The 25,141-nt window shown below is 37.1% G+C and overlaps 1 protein-coding gene across 9 annotated transcripts in view; it reads right to left on the bottom strand.

The window, feature by feature from the left end:
* The window catches only part of RAPGEF6 (Rap guanine nucleotide exchange factor 6), a 226,987-nt gene that overhangs the window by 49,167 nt on the left and 152,679 nt on the right, over positions 1 to 25,141 (bottom strand). For all 9 annotated transcript variants that reach the window (XM_032626259.1, XM_032626251.1, XM_032626257.1 and 6 more), the window contains 5 exons: positions 24,147 to 24,254; positions 22,293 to 22,496; positions 19,252 to 19,360; positions 10,952 to 11,192; positions 2,663 to 2,820 (listed from right to left, as the gene is read on the bottom strand). In XM_032626259.1, coding sequence (XP_032482150.1) covers positions 2,663 to 2,820; positions 10,952 to 11,192; positions 19,252 to 19,360; positions 22,293 to 22,496; positions 24,147 to 24,254 — 820 coding nt within the window. The remainder of the gene's footprint in view (positions 1 to 2,662; positions 2,821 to 10,951; positions 11,193 to 19,251; positions 19,361 to 22,292; positions 22,497 to 24,146; positions 24,255 to 25,141) is intronic.

Below are 25,141 nucleotides of genomic sequence, written 5' to 3'. Positions count from 1 at the left end.
ACAAACAGCATGGCAGAAAGCCTTTTGTAAAGTTGCTCATTTGGGGGTTTACAAATATAATTTTAAGTTAAATTCCTATCTTGTATGTGTTCATTTATATTGCTGATATGGACAAAGACTACATACTGAGCTTTGCAGACTGACCTTCTCTGAATAGATTTTAAAAGGGCATCTTCAGCCCTTTCAACATGTTTTCATTGAGAGAATTATGCAATCAATCTGAAATCAAGTTGAGTAGTACATCCTCTTCAGAGATAAGAATTTCAGTGCCATGGGGCTTACAGTTTCTGAATTTTAGTAATTCCAACCTCTCTCTTCCTTTCGCACCCCCAGCTAAATCCCCAACTTCTTCTCTCTCTCCTTTCCCTTCTACCCATCCCTTACCCACCCTGCAACCCAGCCACACTTCTAGATATGCCAGTGGCAAAAACACAGCCATAAATCAATAATCATAAGTCAATCAATCTGTAAATCATATATCCCTAAATACTTGTCTTACGAAAGTACAGATGCATATTTAGTTTGTGCTTTTGTAGTGCTTAAATATTTTATTTGTGAACATAGTATAAGAAGTACTGCTGTGGAATACACACACAAACACAGACACAGAAATAAATTCCCATGCTACCACATGACAAGCAATGTAAGAGAGACAATGAAAATGTGCTAGAGATTTCTGGAAAAAGAGATACTGATTCTGCATCAGAAGGACCTGGGATTCCCAGATGAGGTAACAACTGAGTTCAGCATTGAGGAATAAGAAACATTTCATGGGATATGCAGGGAGAAAACACCAAAGGTGGCAGACAACATGGGCAAAGAGAGTTCTGAAGGTACATGCCATACTCAGGAAAGACAGAAGAGGTAACAGTGGGGAGAATGGCAGAACAGGAGGCTAGAAAAGGGGTTGATAATTATGCTTTAAAAATTGGATACCAACAGTTATTAAGTTATTGTCTTTAGGCTCCAAACCCATGCTGCCCTGCCACAATGGGGCTGGGACTCTGCAAACCACATTTCTTCTTTGCCAATTGTCTCCCTCTTAGGTTCTGCCAAAAAAGGGCACCAGAGGTAGACTGCAAGGTTAGAGGAAGAAGAGACTTGCTGCTTTATGTTCTTACTTCTGGGTATGTGGCTCTAGTATCACTCGAGCAACACTCCTTCACCCTGGTAGTGGCATTTTTTCAAGTGCCAGAAGCTGAATCCAGTTTGCAGTTTCCTGTGATGCCTTAGTGCTTGCTTTTTTACCTTTTTACATAGAACACTTTACTTTATACTTGGTATCAATTTCTGATATTAAACATATGGAGTGGTTTCTATCTCATGACTGAACCCGGAACTAAGAGAAATCACTAGAAATTTCTAAGCCAAGTAACGACTCATCGAAACCTTCACTCTAGAAATAACACTGGTAGTCACATAGAGGGTAGGGTGTATCAAAGACAGATTATTTGGTTTAGGAATCTCTCTAAAGAGGGGAAGAAGCAAGTGAAATAAAAAGGAAGAAACAATGCGCAGAACAACTTTCTACTGTGTTTTTATGTTATGCCTTACATTTTAAATTTATGTTGCTGTATTAAAAGATGAACTTTACTACTACATTTATACTTCCTCCTATCTAATGCTGAGATTTATATAATTGAGTTCTTCCCTTTTCCCACTAGCTGATAGAGATTTAGCGTCAAAACTGAAGCTGAATCACAACTATGCCCATCTTTGTAGAGGTTTTTTTTTTTTTTTTAATTTTATAAGAGCACCTTTTACTTTGTTATAAAATTTGGAGAATAGATTGGTTAAAACGTTGAAACCTGAGACTGGAGATATAAATAGTGGTGAGTTTATGAAAGCTCTCACTTACCACAGCAAGAAATTTGGCTTATAAACTTTTGACAATTTTATCAAGTAGAAATGGGCTTAGCTGCATGTAACAGAAAACCTAACAAAAGATTAAGCAAATGGACACATTTTTGTAGAGGTGTTTTTTTCCCTCCTCTCCTTGGACCCAAGTATATATTTCAGTTTTTAACTGTATGTGTCTTTTACTTAAAGCCATCTCAAATCCATTCAAATGGTGGATATATAAATAATTCTTCAAAGTGTTCCTTTGAAGTTACATAGTTAGATGACAATTTCTGCCTCTGAGCATGAACAGATGCAGAAAAATAAACGATGTCCCACAATGAAAGTCTGAATACCAATGAAAAAGATGATATAGTACTTTAACAATACTGTATATAACAAAAACAACTTTAGCTTCAGGTGGTGGAGAGAAAAACCAGTGTTTCTAGAAAACTACTAACACATTTCTGTACATCACAGAGGAAGGTAAGTGAGACAACTTAGACTAAAATAATCTATCTGTCTTATTCCTTTCCACATTCTGGGTAACATGTCTCTTGACCGAGAAGAAGTATCTCTGCTTTCATTCCATTGTTCTGATTAGGGTTACCAACAGATAACGTACTTCTCTTTCATAATGGAAGTACCATCACTCCAGTTTAGACAAAAAGACATAATGTTCTCTTTAGCTTTTTTGCATTAAGTCAAAATATAGAGGTGAGAAAAGAGGACTGCAAGCAAATCCAGTATTTGTTGCACAAGGCTCAACCACCTATTTATGTATCTGGTACCAACATGGCTGAATAAAATAAACAAAAATTACCTGAGGGATTAGAAAAATCCAACATGCTGGTGGTAGGCTGCAGGAGATCGGGGCTGCTGGATGAGAGTGTTCCAGGGATAGGCATTATGGCCAAACTGTGCCTACAGTGTCTCGTTCCCACAATGCTGTCGTCCTGTGATTGGCTCAGGCCTACATCACTTCAAAAGAATGTAATATATCACTTTAAAGTATTTGAGGGGTCTTAACAGTAAACATTTCTGTTCTCTGTGCACTAAGGCATAACAGGACCAATTCGAATGCATAACAGGACCAATTCAAAGTAATGATTTTAAAACAGTACAGCAATTTAAAAAATAGGACAAGTGTAATAATGAAAATGGCAATAAAGTATTTTTTAACAATTACACTCAAATAAAATTTAACTTACACATCTAGGTAATTCTACTACAGCTGACCCTTGAACAACGCAGATTGAACTAAGCAGGTCCACTTATGCACGGATATTTCTCAGTAGGAGTAAATACTACAGTACTACATGGTCCGTGGTTGGCTGAATCTGCAGATGTGAGGAACCACAGACATGTAGGGCCAACTATAAATTTTACGTGAATTAACCCCTGCATCGTTCAAGGGTGGAATGTACATTGTAATGTTTGTATTTCATATTTAGTTTCTGCTGGTTTTGGTAGAGAAAATGAACCTGAGTGGGGAATCCTTGAGGTCTGCCAGTTTCATTAGACACTAATATATATACACCCAACAATGCACAGGGCTGCAGCAAGGTTCATCCTCTTGACCGAAAAGCTTGGTAACCTTCTAGGCAAAGGATGGAGTTGGTTGTGAACCCAAGCCAAAAATATGGCAGGTTGTAGAAAACAATGGGGCCAGGTTCAACTGACAAAATAAGACAGGTCTTTAAACATATGAGTAACCTGGGAACTGCTCAAACCAGCAAGTACAGAGAAAAGAAAACAGGAAGACGACATAGAAAATTGCAACAAACAACAAGAGCAATATGTGACAAATAGAAAGGAGAAGGAAAAAGAGGACCAAAAGTGAAAATAGAAGAAAAAGAATTTTATAGTGTCTAGTTTATTCTAAGGTTATATTATTTCTTGTGTGATCTCTCAAATCTAGTTGTTTGGCTGTTTCCTAGATAAGAACATCAAAACCAAAGCAGAAAGCAAGTCATCGAAAGTTAACTGCCTGTAAAGGTTTCAAAAACAAATATCAATTAAATGGACATATTTAAGCAAATATAATATTTTCTTTAAAATATTTTAGAGGTGTTAAATAGGCAATTCTAAAACCATTTAAGAGAAAAAATAACAAATAAATGTAACCCTGTCACTTAAGGTTTAGATATCCCCAAAAGTTCTATAAAACATAGGATAAGCAAAACAATCCTATACAAACATAGGACAGCAATGAAGACTTCCGTCAGCATCAACAACCAAAATACCACTTAGTTCTAAGCATTGGTTTTAACTGGTTAAAACCAATGCTTTAGGTTAATATTAATTCCCATCTATATTTTTTTCAGTGTAGCATTCTACCCAGTATTTGCTACATAAACAAACAGTTATCACAGAATACTTACCTATTATCTTGGGATTAATTAATAAGGTCTGAATGATATGGGATACTTCCTGAATATGTTAGGAGTTAAAAATAGGATGCAGGCAGATTAGGAAACTATGTTAAGATGGAGTTTAGAGGACTGTTAAATAAACAGCTAAAGGACTGTTAGGAGCCAGACAAGGATAAGAGCCAGGACAAGACAGAGAGAGAGAAGTCAGGGAGAAGCATGAAGACACGGAAGAAAGCAAAGATAAGTGTGTCAAGAGCAAGCTACGTCAGACAGACCTGGGTTATTAGCTGTGTGACCTCAGGGAAATTCCTTTCTGTTTCTGAACCTTGGTTACCTCCAAAATTGTGAATAGTACTATCGATCCCCCAGGACTATAGCAAAGATTAAATTAGGTAATGTAGGTGAGCATTGTGGCACAGAGGAATACAGGATTCCTACTTTTAAGAAGATAGTAGTACTTTTACTGAAATTAAAATAGAATAATACAGGGACTTCGCTGGTGGCACAGTGGTTAAGAATCCGCCTGCCAATGCAGGGGACACGGCTCCAGCCCTGGTCCGGGAAGATCCCACATTCTGTGAAGCAACTAAGCCCGTGCGCCACAACTACTGAGCATGCACTCTAGAGCCCGTGAGCCACAACTACTGAAGCCTGCGTGCCTACAGCCTGTGCTCCACAACAAGAGAAGCCACCGCAATGAGAAGTCTGTACACCGCAATGAAGAGTAGCCCTGCTCGCCGCAACTAGAGAAAGCCCATGTGCAGCAACGAAGACCCAACGCAGCCAAAAATAAAATAAATTTATATATATTAAAAAAAATAGAATAATACACACCTAGGAAGGATTTTACACAATTCACACTGAGAAACAGAGGTGGGCAGGGTGGGTACAACAGGTAAAGGCACTACAGAAAGAGGAAATGTTTTCCTGGGGGAGAGAATGCAGTCTAATCTTACAGATAAAGCAAAGGGAATATTTGGCAAGAAATTTTTATTCATGCTAAGTTCGTTCCTTATAATTTTTTTTAAAGATTTTTTTGATGTGGACCATTTTTAAAGTCTTTATTGAATTTGTTACAATATTGCTTCTGTTTTATGTTTTGGTGTTTTGGCCAAGAGGCATGGGGGATCTTAATTCCTCGACCAGGGATCGAACCCACACTCCCTGCATTGGAAGGTGAAGTCTTAACCACTGGACAGCCAGGGAAGGTGTGTATTCCTAAAGATTCCTAAAGATCAGCGCTAAATGCTTTAAGTTTAGGTAAGAGAAAAAAAGGAGGGGGGCTTTCAGACATATTTTATTTATAGCTTTGTAAGTATTCTGGCAACAATTCATATTACATAAAAAATAAAGATTTTTAAAAATGCAAGTCTTTCTTTGATTTTTGAAAACAAACCTGCCAGTTAGTTTTTGGACACAGAGAGTCAGGTAAATAAATCCAAGGAAGCAAACTGTTAAAAAGATTATGTGGTCCTACTAATAACCAAAGTCGAAACAACCTTAACAATGTTAAAAAGTTACAATTTTATTAAAGAGAACTGGCTGTCACTTGGAATAATCGGGAATTTACTATAGAGACTCAGAAGTGCATGAAATACTAAAAGTCTTTACCTCTCTTACTGATGTTATTTAGCATTACCTCTGCTTTTTTTTTTTTTTTCAGTACGTTGTGGCCTCTCCCGTTGCGGAGCACAGGCTCCGGACGCGCAGGCTCAGCGGCCATGGCTCACAGGCCCAGCCGCTCCGCGGCATGTGGGATCCTCCCGGACCGGGGCACGAACCCGTGTCCCCTGCATCGGCAGGCGGACTCTCAACCACTGCGCCACCAGGGAAGCCCACCTCTGCTTTTTTTTTCTTTTTTGCAGTACGTGGGCCTCTCACTGTTGTGGCCTCACCCGTTGTGGAGCACAGGCTCCAGACGCGCAAGTTCAGAGGCCATGGCTCACAGGCCCAGCCGCTCCGCGGCACGTGGGATCTTCCCGGACCGGGGCACGAACCCATGTCCCCTGCATCGGCAGGCGGACTCTCAACCACTGCGCCACCAGGGAAGCCCTACCTCTGCTTTTTAAGCAATAGCTATGACATTGCACAGTTAAAATAATATAAAGCTGGTTACAAATTCATGGTAATTAAGGTGAGAACATATATAAATGAAAACTATACTAATGTTATGTACAACCCCTGCTATGACATCAATGAAATAATCTAATTGACAAAATATCCATGCTTGCTTGGAAGCTGAATTTATAAAGCCTATCTGCAAATAATTATGTCATTTCTTACCAAAACAGTCTCCTAACAAGGTGATGCACTAACAGAAACAAGACAGTTTTGAAAAATTCCTCAATAATTCCTGACACTGAATCTACTTAGAATAAAAGTATATTTTAGTTTCATTACATGAAACTAAAAAGGCTGCATAAATATCATCAATATGCAAATAAAAAATAATCCCAATATTAAAAGCAAACAAGGAAAGAATGCTGACAAGAAATGGAAAGAAAAATATAATTCCTAATAAGCAAACAAGGCAGTCTACTTCTGGGACTGTAACAATGAATTATATACTTAGACAATCCATGATGAAAGAAAACAAAAGCTATGATTCAGATTTCCTGAATTGTGAAATATTTCCAGGTCAAGAAATTCCACATTGCTATGTCTTAATTTACAGATGTTATTCAAAATCAATTAGTTTTTTTTTTTTCCAGTTCTAATTTTCTGGAGTATTCTTTCATTTTAAAATTATGTCATGGTTAGGGATTTGGGGAATTACCTATTCTTATCTCAACTATTTGTTCCTTCCTTACATCCATTTTCTTTTCTCCTCTCACAGATGTGGACATTCTCTCTTACAGTATTTCTATGAAAACTCATGCACTACTCTTAAAGTGGGTGCTGCAAAAGGCAGAGCCAAGTGCCCCTTCCAAAGAGTCCTGACACATAGGAGCCATCGAGAAATTGTGGAATTAAACTCATAAAAAACTTTTCTCGGGCTTCCCTGGTGGCACAGTGGTTGAGAGTCCGCCTGCCGATGCAGGGGACACGGGTTCGTGCCCCGGTCCGGGAAGATCCCACACGCGGAACGGCTGGGCCCGTGAGCCATGGCCGCTGAGCCTGTGCGTCTGGAGCCTGTGCTCTGCAACGGGAGAGGCCACAACAGTGAGAGGCCCATGTACCGCAAAAAAAAAAAAAATTTTTTTCTCAATTAAAAAATATTCAAACCAAAAAATTTTAAAAAACAAGCAAGCAAGCAAGAAATGGAAAATTTACCTATAAAGCTACTTAGAGAAAACCACAATCAACCTTCTTCCTTCTAGTCATTTTGTGGTAAACAGCACAATTTATTTAACCAGTCTTTTGCAATTAGACATTTAGGGTTTTCCAATTTTGTTTTATTATGAATAATATTACTACGAACATCTGTATATAAATCTTCATCTAATTATTATCAGAAACTGAATTACTGAATCAAAGCTATGAACATTTTTAAAGCTCTTACTAAAAAAAAAGGCCCAAATGCTTTATAGAAAGGTTGTATCATTTTATGTTCCCACAGCAATATGAGCTTATTATCTCTCTTGTGTTATCAATTCAGAAACTGACTATTCTAACAAACTGTGGTGAAACAAACAATATTCCACTTAAAACTGTGTATCCTTATTATTATTATTTTAATTTATGGCCTTGCTGCACAGCTTGCGGGATCTTAGTTCCCCATCCAGGGATTGAATCCGGGCCCATGGCAGTGAAAGCACTGAGTCCTAACCACTGAACGGCCAGGGAATGCCTTACCCTTGATTATTATTGATTCAGAACATCTGATTCACGTTCTCTGCCTGTTTTTCTACTGAACTTCTAGTGGTGTGTGTGGGTGGGGGGGCAAAAGGGATTGTTTGAATTCATTTGTAATGATTTAGTGCCAAGAAATAATACACATTCTCAAAAATTCAAAGTAGCCAGCCTGAACTGTAAAATGACAAATTCGTTCTCTCTGCAAAACAGGGTCCAGTAGAAAACCGTAAAATAATTTGTTTTGGGGGGTATTTATATAATTATTTATATAAAATATAATTTATAAAATTATTAGCATTATGTTTAGAAGAGAACCAGTTTAATATTAACTCCCAAAGGGCAGCATTTTATTCATATTTGTATTCACAGCCAACAGCCTCCTGCTGGCACAAAGGAGACAATAAATGCTTGCTAACAACAACAACAAAAAATCCCTCTGAGTTTAAGTAAAACAATTTTTATTAGATCTTTCATTTTGGGAGGTCCTAATATAAAGAAATAATGCTTGAAAATTTAATTGCTCCTGGCTACTTCAATTTCCTGCCTCCTGCTGTAAGTAAAGATAGAATCCAACTGGAGTAACCAATTTCCACTTCCTGAAGGAAACATTATAGAGATGAGATATTGATTTAGATGCCTGACACTTGAATATAGCTGGGTGAAATGTGACACGAACAAGCTAAAGTCGGTTGCAATCACAGTGTTCTCTGGCTTTTCATGACACGTCACAACTGTGCCACAATGTGTTCAAAATGAGACCCTGTTAAAGAAGATACATGTATTCCAGACCAAACACCCAAGGTTTTCTGGAAATGGAACTCAGAGCATTACCTCCTAAGGAACTCCCCTTGTGAACTCTTTTCTGCCTTCTGGTCCTCCATTCCTTTCTCTTTTCCTCAGTGCCTTCATGCAGCATTCCTGTCATCCAAAACTGTCCCCAATCTCTTCAGTGTGGGCTGGTCCCTCTAATATTTTCCTTATTCAATTCTCATTTGTGAGACCAAGCCTATTCTTACAGTGTTTGCCATGCTGCTGTCGTACTACAGTATGCTCTATATTAAAAGAATCTTGCTATTTTAAAGTTATGATATTTTATAAACCTCAAGGAGAACAGTTCACCCAAAAAGGAATGAGTGATAAACTTTCTAGAAACGAGAGACATTATGAATACAGCTCAGGATGTTTCAATCCTCCATGAGCCCCAAATTAAATGAAGAATAAATGTTTCCCTGAATTGAAAATAAAAACTCATGAAGAAGAGCATTTTCTGATCAGGAAATTCTTGAGATCTTTAATTAAAAGATGAGAGCTGACATCCACCTTGTTCCAAGTTGCCTTCTAATTAATTGCCTTGCTATTACTGCTACACTGTGCTCCACCTTCAACCCCAAATCACTAACACAGCTAAAAGAGAGATCTTCCTAAAAGATCTTACCACAAATCTTACCACATCATATGCCTTTGATGGCTCTCTATTATGACATGGTGAAGTCCATAGCTTTAGCATAATATTCAAAATCCTTCACTTACCTATCTATCATGCTTCATCTTTAGGTGTGCACTGAGAAACACAGTCTACTCAAACCTACCAAGCTTGCTCCTGCCTTTGTACACATCAAAACATTTATCACCCTGTAATGGACTACTTGCCTAGTTTTCCCTTTTAGATGATCCACTCAGGCAGGGGAAGAAACTTGTTCTACTTTCAATATTTCTGTCTCTGGATATTGTGCCTATTTTATAATAAATGTATGAAGAATAAAGGGTTCCTGCTATGAATTCCTTAAAGGCAGGGACTACCTCTTCCCAGCTCTGTAATTATCATCTGGAACAGTGCCAAAAACTCTCAGGAGCCCCAAATTAAGTATTTTCTTTGAATATGCTTTCTTCCCCCACCACACTGATTCACTGTGTTAATTCAACAAATACTGAGTGACTACTATGTGCTAATTACTGTATTTGATTAGAACGTTTGTGATTACTTTAGAAAGTAGGTAATATAAAATATACACAGATATAATATATACTAGAATAATTCCAAGTCATGACCCTGTATTCATTTTATCAGTATTTTACAGGCCTTAATTTGCATTTAAGTTCCTGAAATTTTACTCAGTTTTGGTGACATTTCATTTTGAAAACAGAAATAAATTTGATTAAAAAGGTCAGCTTTAGAATTCAGGAGGGAATAAATAGTGCAATAAGAGAAAGATGATTCAAAAGGCAAAAAAATAGGGCTTCCTTGGTGGCACAGTGGTTAAGAATCCACCAGCTAATGCAGGAGATATGGGTTCGAGCCCTGGTCTGGGAAGATCCCACATGCCACGGAGCAACTAAGCCCGTGCACCACAACTACTGAGCGTGCATTCTAGAGCCCGCGAGCCACAACTACTGAGCCCGCATGCCACAACTACTGAAGCCCGCGTGCCTAGAGCCCGTGCTCCATAACAAGAGAAGCCACCGCAATGAGAAGCCCACACACTGCAACAAAGAGTAGCCCCCGCTCGTCGCAACTAGAGAAAGCCCACACGCAGCAACAAAGACCCAATGCAGCCAAAAATAAATAAATTAATTTTTTTTAAAAAGACAAAAAACTAGTATCAGTGAATATGTCCCAAGTTTTAAAGTGTCCAAATTTGTAGATCAAGGGACTGATATTGGACCAAAAATATACAAAAAAAGATTTCATAGAATAAAACAAGCAATCTTTTCTAAAATTCAAAACAAGGCTAATGGAAGAATACATAATCTAACAATGGTAACTACTTGGAAGTGATGAGGTGACATTTAGAATTTACTCTTACTTATTTATGGATTGCTTGTAGATTTTATGATGCAATAGTTGTATAAAAAACAAAACTGACCCAAAACTTCCCTTCTCCCACAAAAATCTTTACAGTCAATAGGAAAATGCCTACATGACTAAGATTGCTGTTACCTACCTAAACAGTTTTGGAGGCAAGATACTAAATCGTGTTTTATCCAAAATTTTCCTGATTTTGTTTCTTCCACCTGAAACAGTATTTGCTTTTATTTTCTTGTTTCCTTTCTCCTGTGATGTCTGTTCAATATCTCCTGGTACATCCTGGATTGAGTGGCGATTACTTTTTTTTTCAGCAATTTTGGGAATATGAGGAACACCAGATTTCTCTTGTTCGGTCCTAGTAAGTAACTCTTTGAACACTGTAGAAATAAATAAATAAAACTGTCATTTCTTTTCTTCTTATTAGAAAGTTTTTATATCCACAACCAATTTTAAAAATAAACATAGTTGCTTTCTATCACTGGGCCTTTCACAGCCTCACCCATTAAAACTTATTTCATTACGAAATTTATACTCACCCTCTATTAATCAGCTATATCCATTTTTCAGCTTTTATACCTGACTGTACTTATGATGTTGTCCAATGGTGATAAAAGAAATTCACTGGGGAAAACAAAAATGAAGCAGGCAGATTGCCAGCATGTTTCAAAAGCCCAAGGTTCCTATTTAGGTAATAAGCAGTATAATATAATTGCTAATCAACCCAGATTTTATAGAAATAGATATTTAGATTCTATTATTTATATGTTATCCCTCATCATTTGAGATGAGATATAAGTACTATAAGTCAGGCCCTGTTTTGTAAAATTTAGCCATCAACAAAATGGGAAGAGCTCTGCTGGACCTGCTTTTACCAGAAACAAACAGTACTAAATTTTGTAATATATGACAATTTCCTCAAGGTAACATCTGTAAGACTTAATTCTGTAGAGTGAAAGCTACTAAGCATTCACTACAGTGGTCTGAAGTAAAAAACCAAGCATTTGTAGATAACTTTCTATCAATCCTAAGTCTAGTGAGTTACTTCATCCTTAAGGAAAGTACAAGCACAGTGGGGCATTTGCCTTTCCAGCAATCTCTTTGCCTAGATCCAGGCAACTTATGAAAAGCACAGTTTCTGGGCTTCCCTGGTGGCGCAGTGGTTGAGAGTCTGCCTGCCGATGCAGGGGACACGGGTTTGTGCCCCGGTCCGGGAAGATCCCACATGCCGCGGAACGGCTGGGCCCACGAGCCATGGCCGCTGAGCCTGTGCGTCCGGAGCCTGTGCTCCGCAACGGGAGAGGTCATAACAGTGAGAGGCCCGTGTAACGCAAAAAAAAAAAAAAAAGAAAAGCACAGTTTCTGTCCTCAAGATAACGGAAATCCTTGCTTCATTAAAATACAGTAAATTCTTTTCAGTCATCTTAAAAATTTTCATTTTATTTTAAGCCACGTGGTAAAAATAAAAATGTTTTGAGCTAAAATCAAGATACTCATCCATTCAAAAAATATTTACTGACCTATGAACACGTCAAGCACTATGCTAGATGTTTGCAGATTCCTCCTGTCGTGAAACATAGTCAGCCAAAGATATATGGTATGGAGAGAACATAATGCGAGGAACTAGTTAAGAGAGCAAGAAAGGGAAAATTGTCCTTCATTAAGTCACTGTGTTAAGAAGAGATCAGTAAAGTGAGTTGATTTTAACTAAGCAAAGGGAGAAGAAGGATTAATTCTAGGTAGAGGAAATTTCAAGTTTAAAGTACCTGTGGTAGAAGGAAAATTCAAGAAAATGAAGATGACTGAAGAACAAGGTAGAGAAAGGGCTTGATAATGCTATGGGTAAGGTGTCTGAATTTTCTGTTAAGAGCAACAGGAAATCTCTGGGCAGCAGATATCCCTGGCTGCAGTGTGTATGTAAGGTGACTCAGGAGTGTAAAAAGTAGTTTGTATCTTCACTGGACTTGTGTATATAAGTAAAAATCTGCAGAGCTTGTGATTTGTAGATAAAGAAATGATTGAGTTAAACTAAAAAAAAATAGGGACAAAAATTAATGTCGGTAAGCAAATATAATTACAATACCATTAAACATCAATATCAGATATAATATATGAACCAAAAATGAAGGTGTCCAAGAATTAAAAGAAATGTTTAATAAATTTGACTACACAAAGATTAAAGATTTCTCTCTCTACATATATGTGTGTATATGTATTTACACACACAACCCAAAACAAATGAACAAACAAGGAAAGTCAAAAGACAACTGGGGAAAAAATTTGCAACCCTTAAGACCAAGAGATACTGTTATTTATTTATAAGGCATTCAAACAAATCAATAAAAGATGAATAACTCAACATAAAAATGGACAAATGAAGACTGTTCATAAAGAAGAAATGTTAGCACATAAAAGAAGTGCTCAACTTCCTTCATTATTAAAGACTGTATATCAGAAACTGTAAAGTTGATTATACCCACTGCAGAGGCATTCTTATACATTGATGAATGAAGCGTACATAGATTGGGGAAACTTTTAGAAAGTAAAACCGCAGTAACTATAAAAGTAATTCCACTGTGAGGAATTTATCTTATAGCTATATGTATATAAACATAAAAGATAAGTACAAAGGATTATTACATCATTGTAAATAGCAAAAACTATAAACAACCTATAACATCCATCAATATGACATCAGATCAATAGATTATGATAATAGTGTGATGGAATTCGATGCAATAACAATTACACAAGAAGTACACCTGTATGAACTGCTGTGGAAAGGTATAGAATATTGTACACAATATGGTCCCCACTGGGTGACTTTCTTTAGTATTATAATTTGCAAAACATGCATGTATTACTTTTATTAAACAATTAAAATGTTAATAATAAAATTATCTGAGTGGTGGGATTTTTAAAGATGTTAGAAAGTTGTGAAAAGTAAAAGGAATGGATGAATAAAAACTCAAGCAGGAAGATGGGAAACTGAGATTGCCAGCTGTTTTCTTCTCTGGGGACATTTGCTGATCTAAATATAAACAGAAGGTGAGGCTCAGGTAGAAGGACTCTACTAGAGGAAAGAGAAGTTTTGATGGCTGCGAGTACTGGCAAGAAAACTGGAATACAGAGAGGCACCAAAGCAGTGTCACTTTTCTTCATGAGATATCTCTATTAGTAAGACAAGGCATGAGGCTGGAAATTTCTTAGAATCTCATGGTACTCAGGAGACAAAATCACACAACAGGGAGAGACTTCCAACAAACACACAACAGATTTATCTGCTCGGGGTGGGAGGCTAAAGAGCTAAGCTCAAAACCTCTGAAGGGAAAAACTTAAAAAAAAAAAAAGGAGACAGAAAGGTACCAGATTCTGAATCAAGAGATTGGAGGTGGGGGAGGAGGTAGGAGGACAAGGTTGAATAAGCAGAGTGAAATTTCCCACAATCTCTCAGTGGTTAGAGACAAAGTTCCATTAGAGGAGGGGCCTACATCAAGCACATGACAAGTCTCTCAACTTGAAACCCAATGGACACAGTCTAAGTAATTCTGCAACCCAGCCTGACCCAGCTCAATTCTCCTTACCCTATGTGATTAAACAGAGGAAATGTCAAATCCTATCTGTGGGAAAATACTAATTTCACTACTAAGGTTCCTTTATATACAAAGTACAGCATACAATAAAAATTTTAAGACTCACAAAGAAAATAGCCAGAGGGAAAAACAGAATAAAAGATAATCCGAATGTTAGAGTTAATAACACACAAGGACTTTATAACAACCATTATAAATATATTAAAGAACATAGAGGAAAAGAGATAAAATGGATGAAAAGATGAAGAAAAAGATGAAGAAGTGCAACAGAGAACTGGAGATTCAAGTGGATATTCCAGAACTGAAAAATATCTAAAATTAAATTCATTGCATGCATTTATCAGTAGACTGGATACAGCAGAAAATAGGATTACTTTCTTAAACACAGGTCATTACAAAATACCCAAACTGAAAGAAGAAAAAAATGGAAAGAATAGAACAGAATGTAAGAGATAGATGGGATGCAAATCTTCTAACATATAAGTAACTGATTTCTCACATGGGAGGGAAAGAAAAAGCGGCAGTAGTAATTAATAATGGCCATGAAATTTTTAAAACTGATAAGCAAACAACAGTGCACAAATTCAAATGCTGAGCAAACCCCATACAAAATAAATACAAAGAAAACTGTGACGAATCTTTTTTACAGTTAAAATTACTCTGAGTCGTATTTGCATCCTATGGGAAATGCTGGTATTTTTGTTTAGCCTTCTGCGGATTGTGGTTCCAGTGTTCAATTTTCAAAGCCTCTGCAGTGCTATACAGATCTGTCCACTTTGTACCACCTAGTGGTCAGTCTGGGACCTGAGTAGAGGTCTGCTTGGGCAGTTCTCAAAGTCTATGATATGCTAAATAGGATCAGATTCACGCACCTACAGGATGGGGGTGAGCCCAGGATTTCATAAATGACTTTATGGGGTTGTTTTCTCCATCTTAATTATCAACCTGGTACTTTCTAGTTCCTTAGGCCTCCTTTTTTGGACCTCTAGAGGGAAACTGTCCACTGCAGTGCCTTAGGGGCCAAGTAGAGGGGGACAGAGAGAGTGGGGAAAAAAAGCAGTGACACTGGCTTTGTTTTCTTGGAGCCACTGCTTCACTAAAGGGTGAGGAACATTTTGTCACTCAATGCCACTGGATTGCTTGGAGACTGGGGCCTGAGAATATGGAGAAAACAAGAGTGAAAAAAAAAAATCTGTGGGAATTCCCCCTCTGTCTGAGCTTTAGGAGTTTCCTTTCCCATTCCTTAAGTCAGGATGCTTCAGGGTCCTTCTAGGTCTGCACCATAATATTCACATCCAGGTTTCATGCTGCCTTGAGTCCAGTCCAGGGGATACTGGAGTGAAAAAAAAAAAGGTAAATTCACTTCTGGTGGTGGTACTTTGAATTCTCTGAGTTCTCAAATAAATGGATCATGATTTTTGTTTAAGTTTTACTGTTGAGTTCAGTGGGAAATGAAGGATAGCATGTGTTTACTCCATCTTAACCGGAACTAGAATCCTTAATTTGCTTTTTATCTTCAGGGACATAAGGATGTATCAAATAGCACCTTAAAGTCTGTGTTTGATATTCTGGAGCTCCTACAGTTCTGTTTCTGTTGGTTCTGGCTTAAAATGATTTTTAAGAGGGCCTCACAATGTTTGATTGTTTGATTCTGTATTTGGAAACTTATTTTTACAAATAATAGGCTGCTGCTAGCATCTTTTAAAGAGGATTTCTATTTTCTTTTGCCAGGTACTGGAGACCTAGGGCCAGGTCAAAACTTGAGGTTCTTCTGAGTTGCCTAGAGTACAGTCCACATTCTCTTCAGAGTTAGATACTTAAGTTCTCAATCAAGAACAAATGTTGTTATGCTAGAGTGTTCTGGCCTTTGGTAGGCTCTACACTATGAACCTTCTCTCAGCAGCTCCTTCTCTCAGGGAAAATAGCCCTGGGAAAGAAAACATCCTCTGAGGGGGTACAGTCTCAGGATGAGTGGTAAGGGATTTGACACACCCAGAGTTTGTGCTTTTAACAAGTGCAGGATTCCAACTCTTTCACCTTTTCCTGGGAGCCTATTACCAAAAAATCTCAGTCTCTCAGTTGCTTTTTCTGTACTGGTAAATGCTCCAGGGCAGATATGGCTCCAGTTTACCTCTTTAAGGTCTAACTTGTCTGTTCAATGGCAGGTAGCTCTTCACTAGCCAGCTCCTTTAGTTGTTCTCAGTCAATACTAGAAACAGAGGACAAGTTTTTTAAACTAATTTTGCTCAGATTATAGGTGGCCCTTTGAATTGGGAGTCACATCTTTCTTTCATTCTGGAATGGCCTCTGCCACTGTTTCCTAAATACTTTCTTCTGCACTTTTTCTTTTAGACCTCTTGGAATAGTGCTCAATTGCATTTTGGCTTTTTTTGCTCTATAAAGTTGATTTTCTCAAGTTACCTATTCCTTCTACTGTATGTTTCTGTCTTTTCTACTAAAATATGTCTTTGCATATTTAAAATAACCCCAAGAGGTATTTTTCTCAGTGACTGTCTTTCTTCCAAATATCCTGTTCTTGTTTTAAGGAATGAATTTTTATATCTCTCTGTGCAGAGTTCTAGAAATGGTTTTCTTCTCCTCCTCAAATTAACTATTTTCTCCAAAATCTGTAAGCTCACTTACTAGGTTCTTTACCATCACCCCTCAAAAATCCTGGTTCTCTTATAACTGGTGATCCCTTGCTGTCAGTTCTAATTAACACAAGATGACCAAGTACCTAGTATCATCTAAACAAATCTGTTTTCTGGTCACAGCTTGTCTTTTTGTAGGTGTTCTGACTGTGAATTCCATGCAGGATGACCTAATCGCTCAACTTTGCTTCATGATAATGCCAGAGTTACTGGAACTTTATTCCAGGTACCACATCCAGACTAAAATGCTCCATTTCAACAAATTTTTGACTAATATTTCTATGAGATACTCTTTGGTGTTTTTTGCATGGGGAGAATGTTGGCTGATTACACTCTGGCTGGGGCAAGGAAGGAGGTCTTGAGGGTACGGGCCCCCTTCTGTAGCACCACGTAACTCCCACACTCTGCAACATCCAATCTAGGGTTCTGTTGGGCAATTGCTTCTCACCATCCAAAGAGTTTGGAGGTTGTGGTTTCTCTTCCTCTTGCAGCCTTCAGATCAATTTTGTCTCCCAGGGTCCATGTTGTTAACCACTACATTATACTACCTCTATGTTTTTATACACAACCACATTTGATACTAGTTAGTAATTATTATGTGCCAGGAACAAAAAAATTTACAGGTACTGATGCTTATAAGTACCCTACAAGGACTTCCCTGGTGGCGCATTGGTAAAGAATCCGCCTGCCAATACAGGGGACATGGGTTCGAGCCCTGGTTCGGGAAGATCACACATGCCACAGAGCAACAAAGCCCGTGTGCCACAATTATTGAGCCTGTGCTCTAGAGGCCGCGAGCCACAACTACTGAGCCCGCATGCCACAACTACTGAAGCCTGCGCACCTAGAGCCTGGGTTTCACAACAAGAGAAGCCACTGCAATGAGAAGCCTGCGCACCGCAACGAAGAGTAGCCCCTGCTCGCTGGAACCAGAGAAATCCCATGCACAGCAATGAAGATCCAAAACAGCCAAAAAATAATAATAAAGAACCCTACGAAACAGAGTTGGAGAAACTGAATAGAGAGACTAAACAACATGCTTTAAGTGTCAGAGCAACCTCTGCTTTCATATTTTTCAAAATCAGAATCCTTTTATTTTAACCCAAAAGTCGATATTTCTAGATACTAGTCCAAAGTCTAGGAAATCCGAAAACTGTTAAGGTTTACTTATTCTATGCTAAACTTATATAATATTTGGAAATTGCCAATAGACTGTTAATATGCCAGATTTAGCATGATGTAATTCAGTGAAAGGGACTCAAGTGAAAAGAGTGAGAAACCAAATGTTTCATTTTTCATTATGACTAAGTGCAGGATAAGGAGGAGTCAAAGTGGGGGGAAAACACACACACACGTCCTTTTCCATAGGCACAGTTTTAAAATTCAACTCTTATTCCTCAAATTTCAACCTAAATGATGTAGAGAATTTTTTTCCTTTCTACTTTATAAGGACTCTTAAATTTTCTTTGATAGTTTTTAATTGCTACATTTTTTACTGTTGCCCTTCTCAGAATTTCAGAGAAAATCCTATGAAATCTAATCAAACTAAGTCACAGTCTTCCAATAGAAAAAAAAAAAAAAAACCCAAATAGTAGATTAAGTTAAAAGTACAAGCTTACTCCTTGCTTCATTCAAATAGTAACATGATTAAAACATACTATAGGAACAGTAATCAGTATTTTTACAAAGAAAGGTATACTGTCATTAAAAATTGGCAATTCACTGATTAATTAATTCAATGTTTTACTCAATTTATTTCCATGAAACAGCTAATCTGGCATTCATATTATTATTTCAGAAAGCTAGCTAAAACATTAGAAGTAGACATTTGCACATTAGCAGGGAGAAAAAAAGCCTGACTATGACTTCTCAGTTTCATTCAGATCAATCTAAGTTTCATTCAGTATCTCCAGGCAAAGTACGGTACATAATAGATACTCAGTAGACATTTCATAAATGACTAAATGTAGTTGTACACCTATTTTAAAACTAAGATTTCAAAATAATTAAATACAAATAAAAATTCTAGAATACAGAATACTATATCTCAGCACTAAAGATCCTAAAAATGTTCAAAAAGCTTAGATAGAAATATTTTTAAAGTATTTTTACTATCCTCCCTTTCACTGTAGTGATTCTTTTCTTTTGTATCACCAAACAAAAGGGCTCAGATAGTTTTTGACAACAAAACTCACCAAAAATGTTGGTCTTTACAGTAAGCGCAAGATGAGTATTATTCCTCAAAATTTCAAGGGCCTTCACAAACGTTATATTCTCAAAGTTTTGTCCATTTACTTCCATTATCTTGAGAAAAGTGTTTGAAAAATACAAATTAAGACAAAAACAGTATTAGTTATTTCTGCAATCTTAAGTTTAATGGTGAAAAAATAAAACTTAAATAAAATGCACCTGTGTGTGAACAATGGTTAACTCTGTGAGTAGTGGAATTACTACCTAATTTTTTTTCTCTGTATTGTGGTATTTTCCTAAATCTCTACTATAAACATTTTTTTTTTTAAAGTTCACTCCCGGGCTTCCCTGGTGGCACAGTGGTTGAGAGTCCACCTGCCGTTGCAGGGGACACGGGTTCGTGCCCCGGTCCGGAAAGATTCCACATGCCGCAGAGCGGCTGGGTCTGTGAGCCATGGCCGCTGAGCCTGCGCGTCCGGAGCCTGTGCTCCGCAACGGGAGAGGCCACAACAGTGAGAGGCCCGCGTACCGCAAAAAAAAAAAAAAAAAAAAAAAAAAAAAAAAAAAAGCAACAAGCACAACTGTGATGGGGTCTTGCTCCACTTGACACTGCTGATCACTCACATCAGGGCTTCACAAACTTGGCTGCACCTCAGAATCATCAGGAAGCTTATTCAAAAAGTACTAATTCCAAGGAAGAAGGATAAAGAGATAAACACAATGAGAAAAAAAAGGCAGCACAGAGGACAGATCTCAAGGATTGACACAAAGATTTCAAAAGGATAAAAAAGAGTGAGAAACAAAATATTAGGAAAAGAAAAAGAAAAAAAAAGTCACAGAAGTAAAATCACCAGAGTTCAAAAAAGTCTTCAGTCTACATACAGAAATGGATCATCTAGTACCAGGCAAAAAAATAAATAAATAGATTAAAAAAAAAAAAAGATCCCATGAAAATTCTGAATTCCAAAGACTCTATAAGGATCACTGTGGGGGTTGTTGGTGGTGGGGCGGGGGGAGGAGGAGAACCAGAGGTACCTAGAAAAGAAAAATAAAGGATGGTTTGGACTTCTTTTGAGCCACACTAAGTGATGTGATACTTTTCTGTGACTTCAATGTTCTGAGGGAAGAATGACTGTGATAAAAAAAATTGAACAAAAAAGTATCATCAAGACATGTAAGGACACAAAGTTATAGTACTCATTTACCCTTTTTGAAAAAAGTACTAGAAAAGGTACTAGAAGTATTAGAAGACAATCGTGAGATAAAATAATGGAGACATATGGGCATAGATGAAGTGGAGGTGATCGATGAAATCAGTAAGGCAGGTACAAATATCTAAATGACTGTTAATAATAAGCTTATGAAACTTAATGCAAATGTCAAAGTACTCTTAAAAGAGAACATCCATAATGTTAAAAAATGACTTATAATCTAGATCTAAAATCTCAGATAATTTCAACCATACTTGGGAGGACTGAGGGAAGAAGTAAAAACATGATAAATTTCTCTCCTCTGTCAGGAATGAAACCACTGGATTTTTCTTTTTTTTTTTCTTCCTGTGAAGAATGAGATTCTTAAATATGTTTACCAAAAAATACTAGAACAATAAATATAATGACTCCAGGTTCCTTGCTACTAGATATTCTTAATGAGTAGTCTGAGTAAGGTCCAGAAATCTCTATTCTATAAAACTCCCTTATGGGAAGGAGGGAATCATTAAAACTTTATATCAGAGTTTCTTTTCTAAAATTACATCATTTTCTAAATTTTAAAATATTTTATTACGATATACGTTTTACTTATTATGTGTGAGTTTCTTAACCCCTTGCACTATTAATATTTGGTCTGGATAACTCTGTTGTGGTGGCTGCTTTGTCACGGGGTGTTGTAGGCTCTTTAGCAGTATCCCTGGCCTCTACCCACTAGATGCCAGTAGTAATTCCCAAGTCATGACAATCAAAAATAACTCCAGACATCACCAAATGTCTCCTGGGTGACAAAATTACTGCTGGTTGAGAGCCATTGTCCTGAAGTATAGACCTTTTCATAATGTGAATGCCCTCTTTTTTTTTGGCCTCGTGGCATGCGGGATCTTAGTTCCTTGACTAGGGATTGAACCTGTGCCTGCTGCAGTGGAAGCATGGACTCTTACCTACTGAACCACCAGGGAAGTCCCTGTGAATGCCCTCTTAATTTAAAAAAATGACAGTATGGTTTGGTTAAAAGTAAAATAAAGTCACATTCTAAATGAATGTGTGGACAAACCAAAATTTTTAAGTGGAACAAATTCAGCTTCCCAAGTGATTCAGTTAGGTGAGAAACTACTCTTTGGTGTACATGAGAATTATCTGAGAGCTTTGTTCAAAATACAGATTTCCAGTCTTCATCTCTGCAGAATGTGATTAATATGATTACTAAGAATGAGGTGGGTCTAGGAATTGTATTTTTTAGTAAAAAGGCTGTCCATAATCTCATGTTTGAAATATATTGTTCTATAGTTAACTAATGCCTACATGGAGAGAATAAATCCCTATCAACTTACTCCCAGTGTCTCCTTCCTTTTCCTAGTCCCTCAGCCAGCTCACTCTGCTTATGGATGTAGTTCTGTTACCATATGAACATTACTTAAACCAAAACCATCATTTATGGTAATCTTAGGCCACTTAGAGTAAAGATAGAAGTGCTTACTCCTTTACAGCATGCAAGGGTAGGGTGCTAATTCTCATATGGATCTTTCTGGAATACTGTGAAGTTGCCAACTGATAGAGGTCCTAATCCTTGGAGGATATGCAGGACCATTCAGGTTGATAGTGGCCACACTACCATGCTGTTTCTGGACGTACTATATCAAATTTACCATTAAAAGTAATGGATATATGACAAAGACATTTTAAAAATAAACGATTTAAAAAATACTACCTCTAAAAAGAAGCTTATAAAATACTTCCTAAAATTTACCATGCTTACTTGAAGAAATATCAGATGAGGAAAAAAGTAGCACACCTATTACTTATGAAAAAGCTTTAAGTGGTTGTTATTTACTTACCTGATCACCACGTTTCAGTCCTGCATCAGCAGCTTTGCTACCAGGTTCTACACCTTCAACAAAAATACCAAATGCCTTCTCACTTCCTCCATTTAGGCTGAAATGCAGAGGGGACTCCCGGGAAGCCTTTTGCAGCACAACCTGTCTCCACTTAGCCTTTGCAGCACAGGCAATATTCAATAACCGGAGATGACCATTCATTTTCTAGAAAGTAGAAATGGGTAAGGTATATATAAATGTATATATTTATTCCTATAGGCTTTTATAAATCACCTAAAATTATTAGAATTAGAGCTATATTTAAAATATAGAGGAAATAAAGAACATATAAATAGGGGTAAATAAAACTGAAGGAGGGAAACATTCCACCCTAGAGCACTCTCAAGAATAAGATCTCTTAATATGATTTTTTTAAAGTTTCTAGAAAAGGTTAGAAAAGATTTCAAAGTGATGTCTCATTTAGAGAGGGATGACAAAAAAATTTCTTCTTCATTTTCTGAACCTTACTAATACATAATCTGTTATTACCATCTTGCTTATCTCCTGGCTGTTACATAAAACCAGAATCTTTTTAAACCTTTATTTAAAACCTTAAAGGACTTGAACCACCTTCCCAACATTGTCAAACATTCAAAGACACATTCAAGTCTCCATCTCTTCTAGAAATATTATTCTTATATTATTTTAGATCTTCCTATATTATTTTAGATCTTCCTTAAACTTAGTAATATTCTAACTTTCAGGTTCTAATATCAGTTTAATATTTAACTATTCTCGAATAGTGTACTAAGTAAATCTCATGTCTATAACAAGAAGCTAAATTTTTTTCAGGGTAGGAACCAAGTCTTACACCTGTTGTGATCCTATATAACAGCTTGGAGTACAAAGTAGAATTCAATAAATACTTGATGACTGACTCGATTACTGGGGGAAAAAATCCCATGATTGTAAGGCAGTTTCTATTTTCCATAAGCCCCTTGAATATTTACGTAGCCAGCACTGGAAGAGCCTCTATGGACCTCTTAATCAAGTTCCCTGTTCATCCCCCCCATTTCACATAGAGCAGATGTGCTGCTGAAAAGTCTACAGGAACCAAGAGGTAAGGAAAGGGACAAAATAATCTGCCAATTTCCCCCTCTTTATTCAACTTAATCCACTTGTACTATATGAGTAATAACAATGGTTCTTGAAAATGTGCTATGTGCCAGGTTTTGCTGGCAGATTCTTATGTTTATTAACCCACTAAAATCCTCACAACAATCTCAACAATCTGGAGGCTACTGTCTATAAAATAAGACAACTGAGGCATATAAGGTTGGACAACTTGTCCAAGTTCACATGTGCACCAAGTGGTGAAGTCTGAATGTTAATTCAGGCAATCTGACTCCTGAGCTGCATTATTATTTACTTCCTAAAATTTCAAGTTTCTTGGAGCAGATAACCCAGTTGCAGTTCAAAGTTTTGTCTCTAATAGGGAGAATAAAATGGATTTATAAATAGCTACCATGAAAGTTAAGAAGACCTTGAGGGTATTAATCGTAGGTGTTGTATATTAAGAACAAGTGAAATCACATGCAGAAGGGAGACTTAGAAAGTCTAAAGTAGATCTGATAAAGTATGTGTATTTGTATGCCTAAATCAGTGAAAACTGTGGAAGAAGCATGATTTTTGTTTGGGCTGAAGTAGCAGAGGATGAACAGAAGTCTAGAATACAGATTTAGAAGTTCTCAGAACAGGCAATCAAGACACAGGAGAAGATGAAAGCTGTTCTGAGTTGCTATTCTTCGGGGGTGGGGTGGGAGGTTGGTAAGAATCCCTAAACTCTGAAGAAGATAAAATTCTTCTGAGCCTTACTGTATCTTCCAGATTTTTTTCAAATTCCTCCAGAAATCGAGTCATAGCAGGATCACCTTCAAAATCATTAAAATGATTATTTACCCATAATAGTACAATCCGTGTCACCTGCGGAAACATGGAAGAGGCAGCATACGATTATACGAGAGGCATTCTTTCTGCAAAAGTAGGTTCCAAAAGCATGTCTTAAACCGAGGGGAAATTGAGCTTTATGGCTAATCCCTTTGCCCACCTGCTCACACACAAAAGGCTCATTCTAACAGAGAGGCATGTTATAGTTTGAGCTTTTGCTTCCTTACATACACAAGTAACAGAGAAAGCCAAGACTGCCCTCACTGAAAAAACAAGCCTGTATACTAACATGTAGAAGTACATGGGATATACATTTTGGACAGTATCTTAAAACGCAAGCCGCCAAGAGCAGGCAAATGTCAAAAGTGTTTCCTTAGCTGAGAACATGTTTCACCAAAATTGTAATAAAAATCTGAAACTTCCTTCATAAATACTGTGTATTTTCAAAGTTGTGAACTGATTTATTACTTTGTACCACAGATTAACAGAAAAGTTAAAAACTAACAAATGAAGGTTGAATTAAATAATGTGTCTACAGGGAACTCTACTCAGTGCTTTGTGGTGACCTAAATGCAAAGGAAATCCAAAAAAGAAGGGATATATGTATACATATACCTGATTCACTTTGCTGTACAGCAGAAATATAACACTGTAAAGCAACTACACTCCAATAAATATTAATAATAATAAAAAGCTTCTGAATATTAAGAAAAGACAGAGGAGCCAAAATAAGATCAAAAGAAATAAGCCAGAGAATTTTCCAAAATCTAAAAAAAAAAAAAGGAAAAAAAAAGAGTGCCTAACAATATAAGTAATTTAAGTCATATACTTTTAAAATTGTGGTAAAATACACATAAAATCCACCATTTTAACCACTTTAAAGTGTACAATTCAGTGGCATTTAGCACATTCACAATTGTGTA

Source organism: Phocoena sinus, chromosome 3 (genome assembly GCF_008692025.1).
Source record: "Phocoena sinus isolate mPhoSin1 chromosome 3, mPhoSin1.pri, whole genome shotgun sequence".
Lineage (NCBI taxonomy): Eukaryota > Metazoa > Chordata > Mammalia > Artiodactyla > Phocoenidae > Phocoena > Phocoena sinus.
This window is presented reverse-complemented; position numbering and strand designations above follow the sequence as displayed.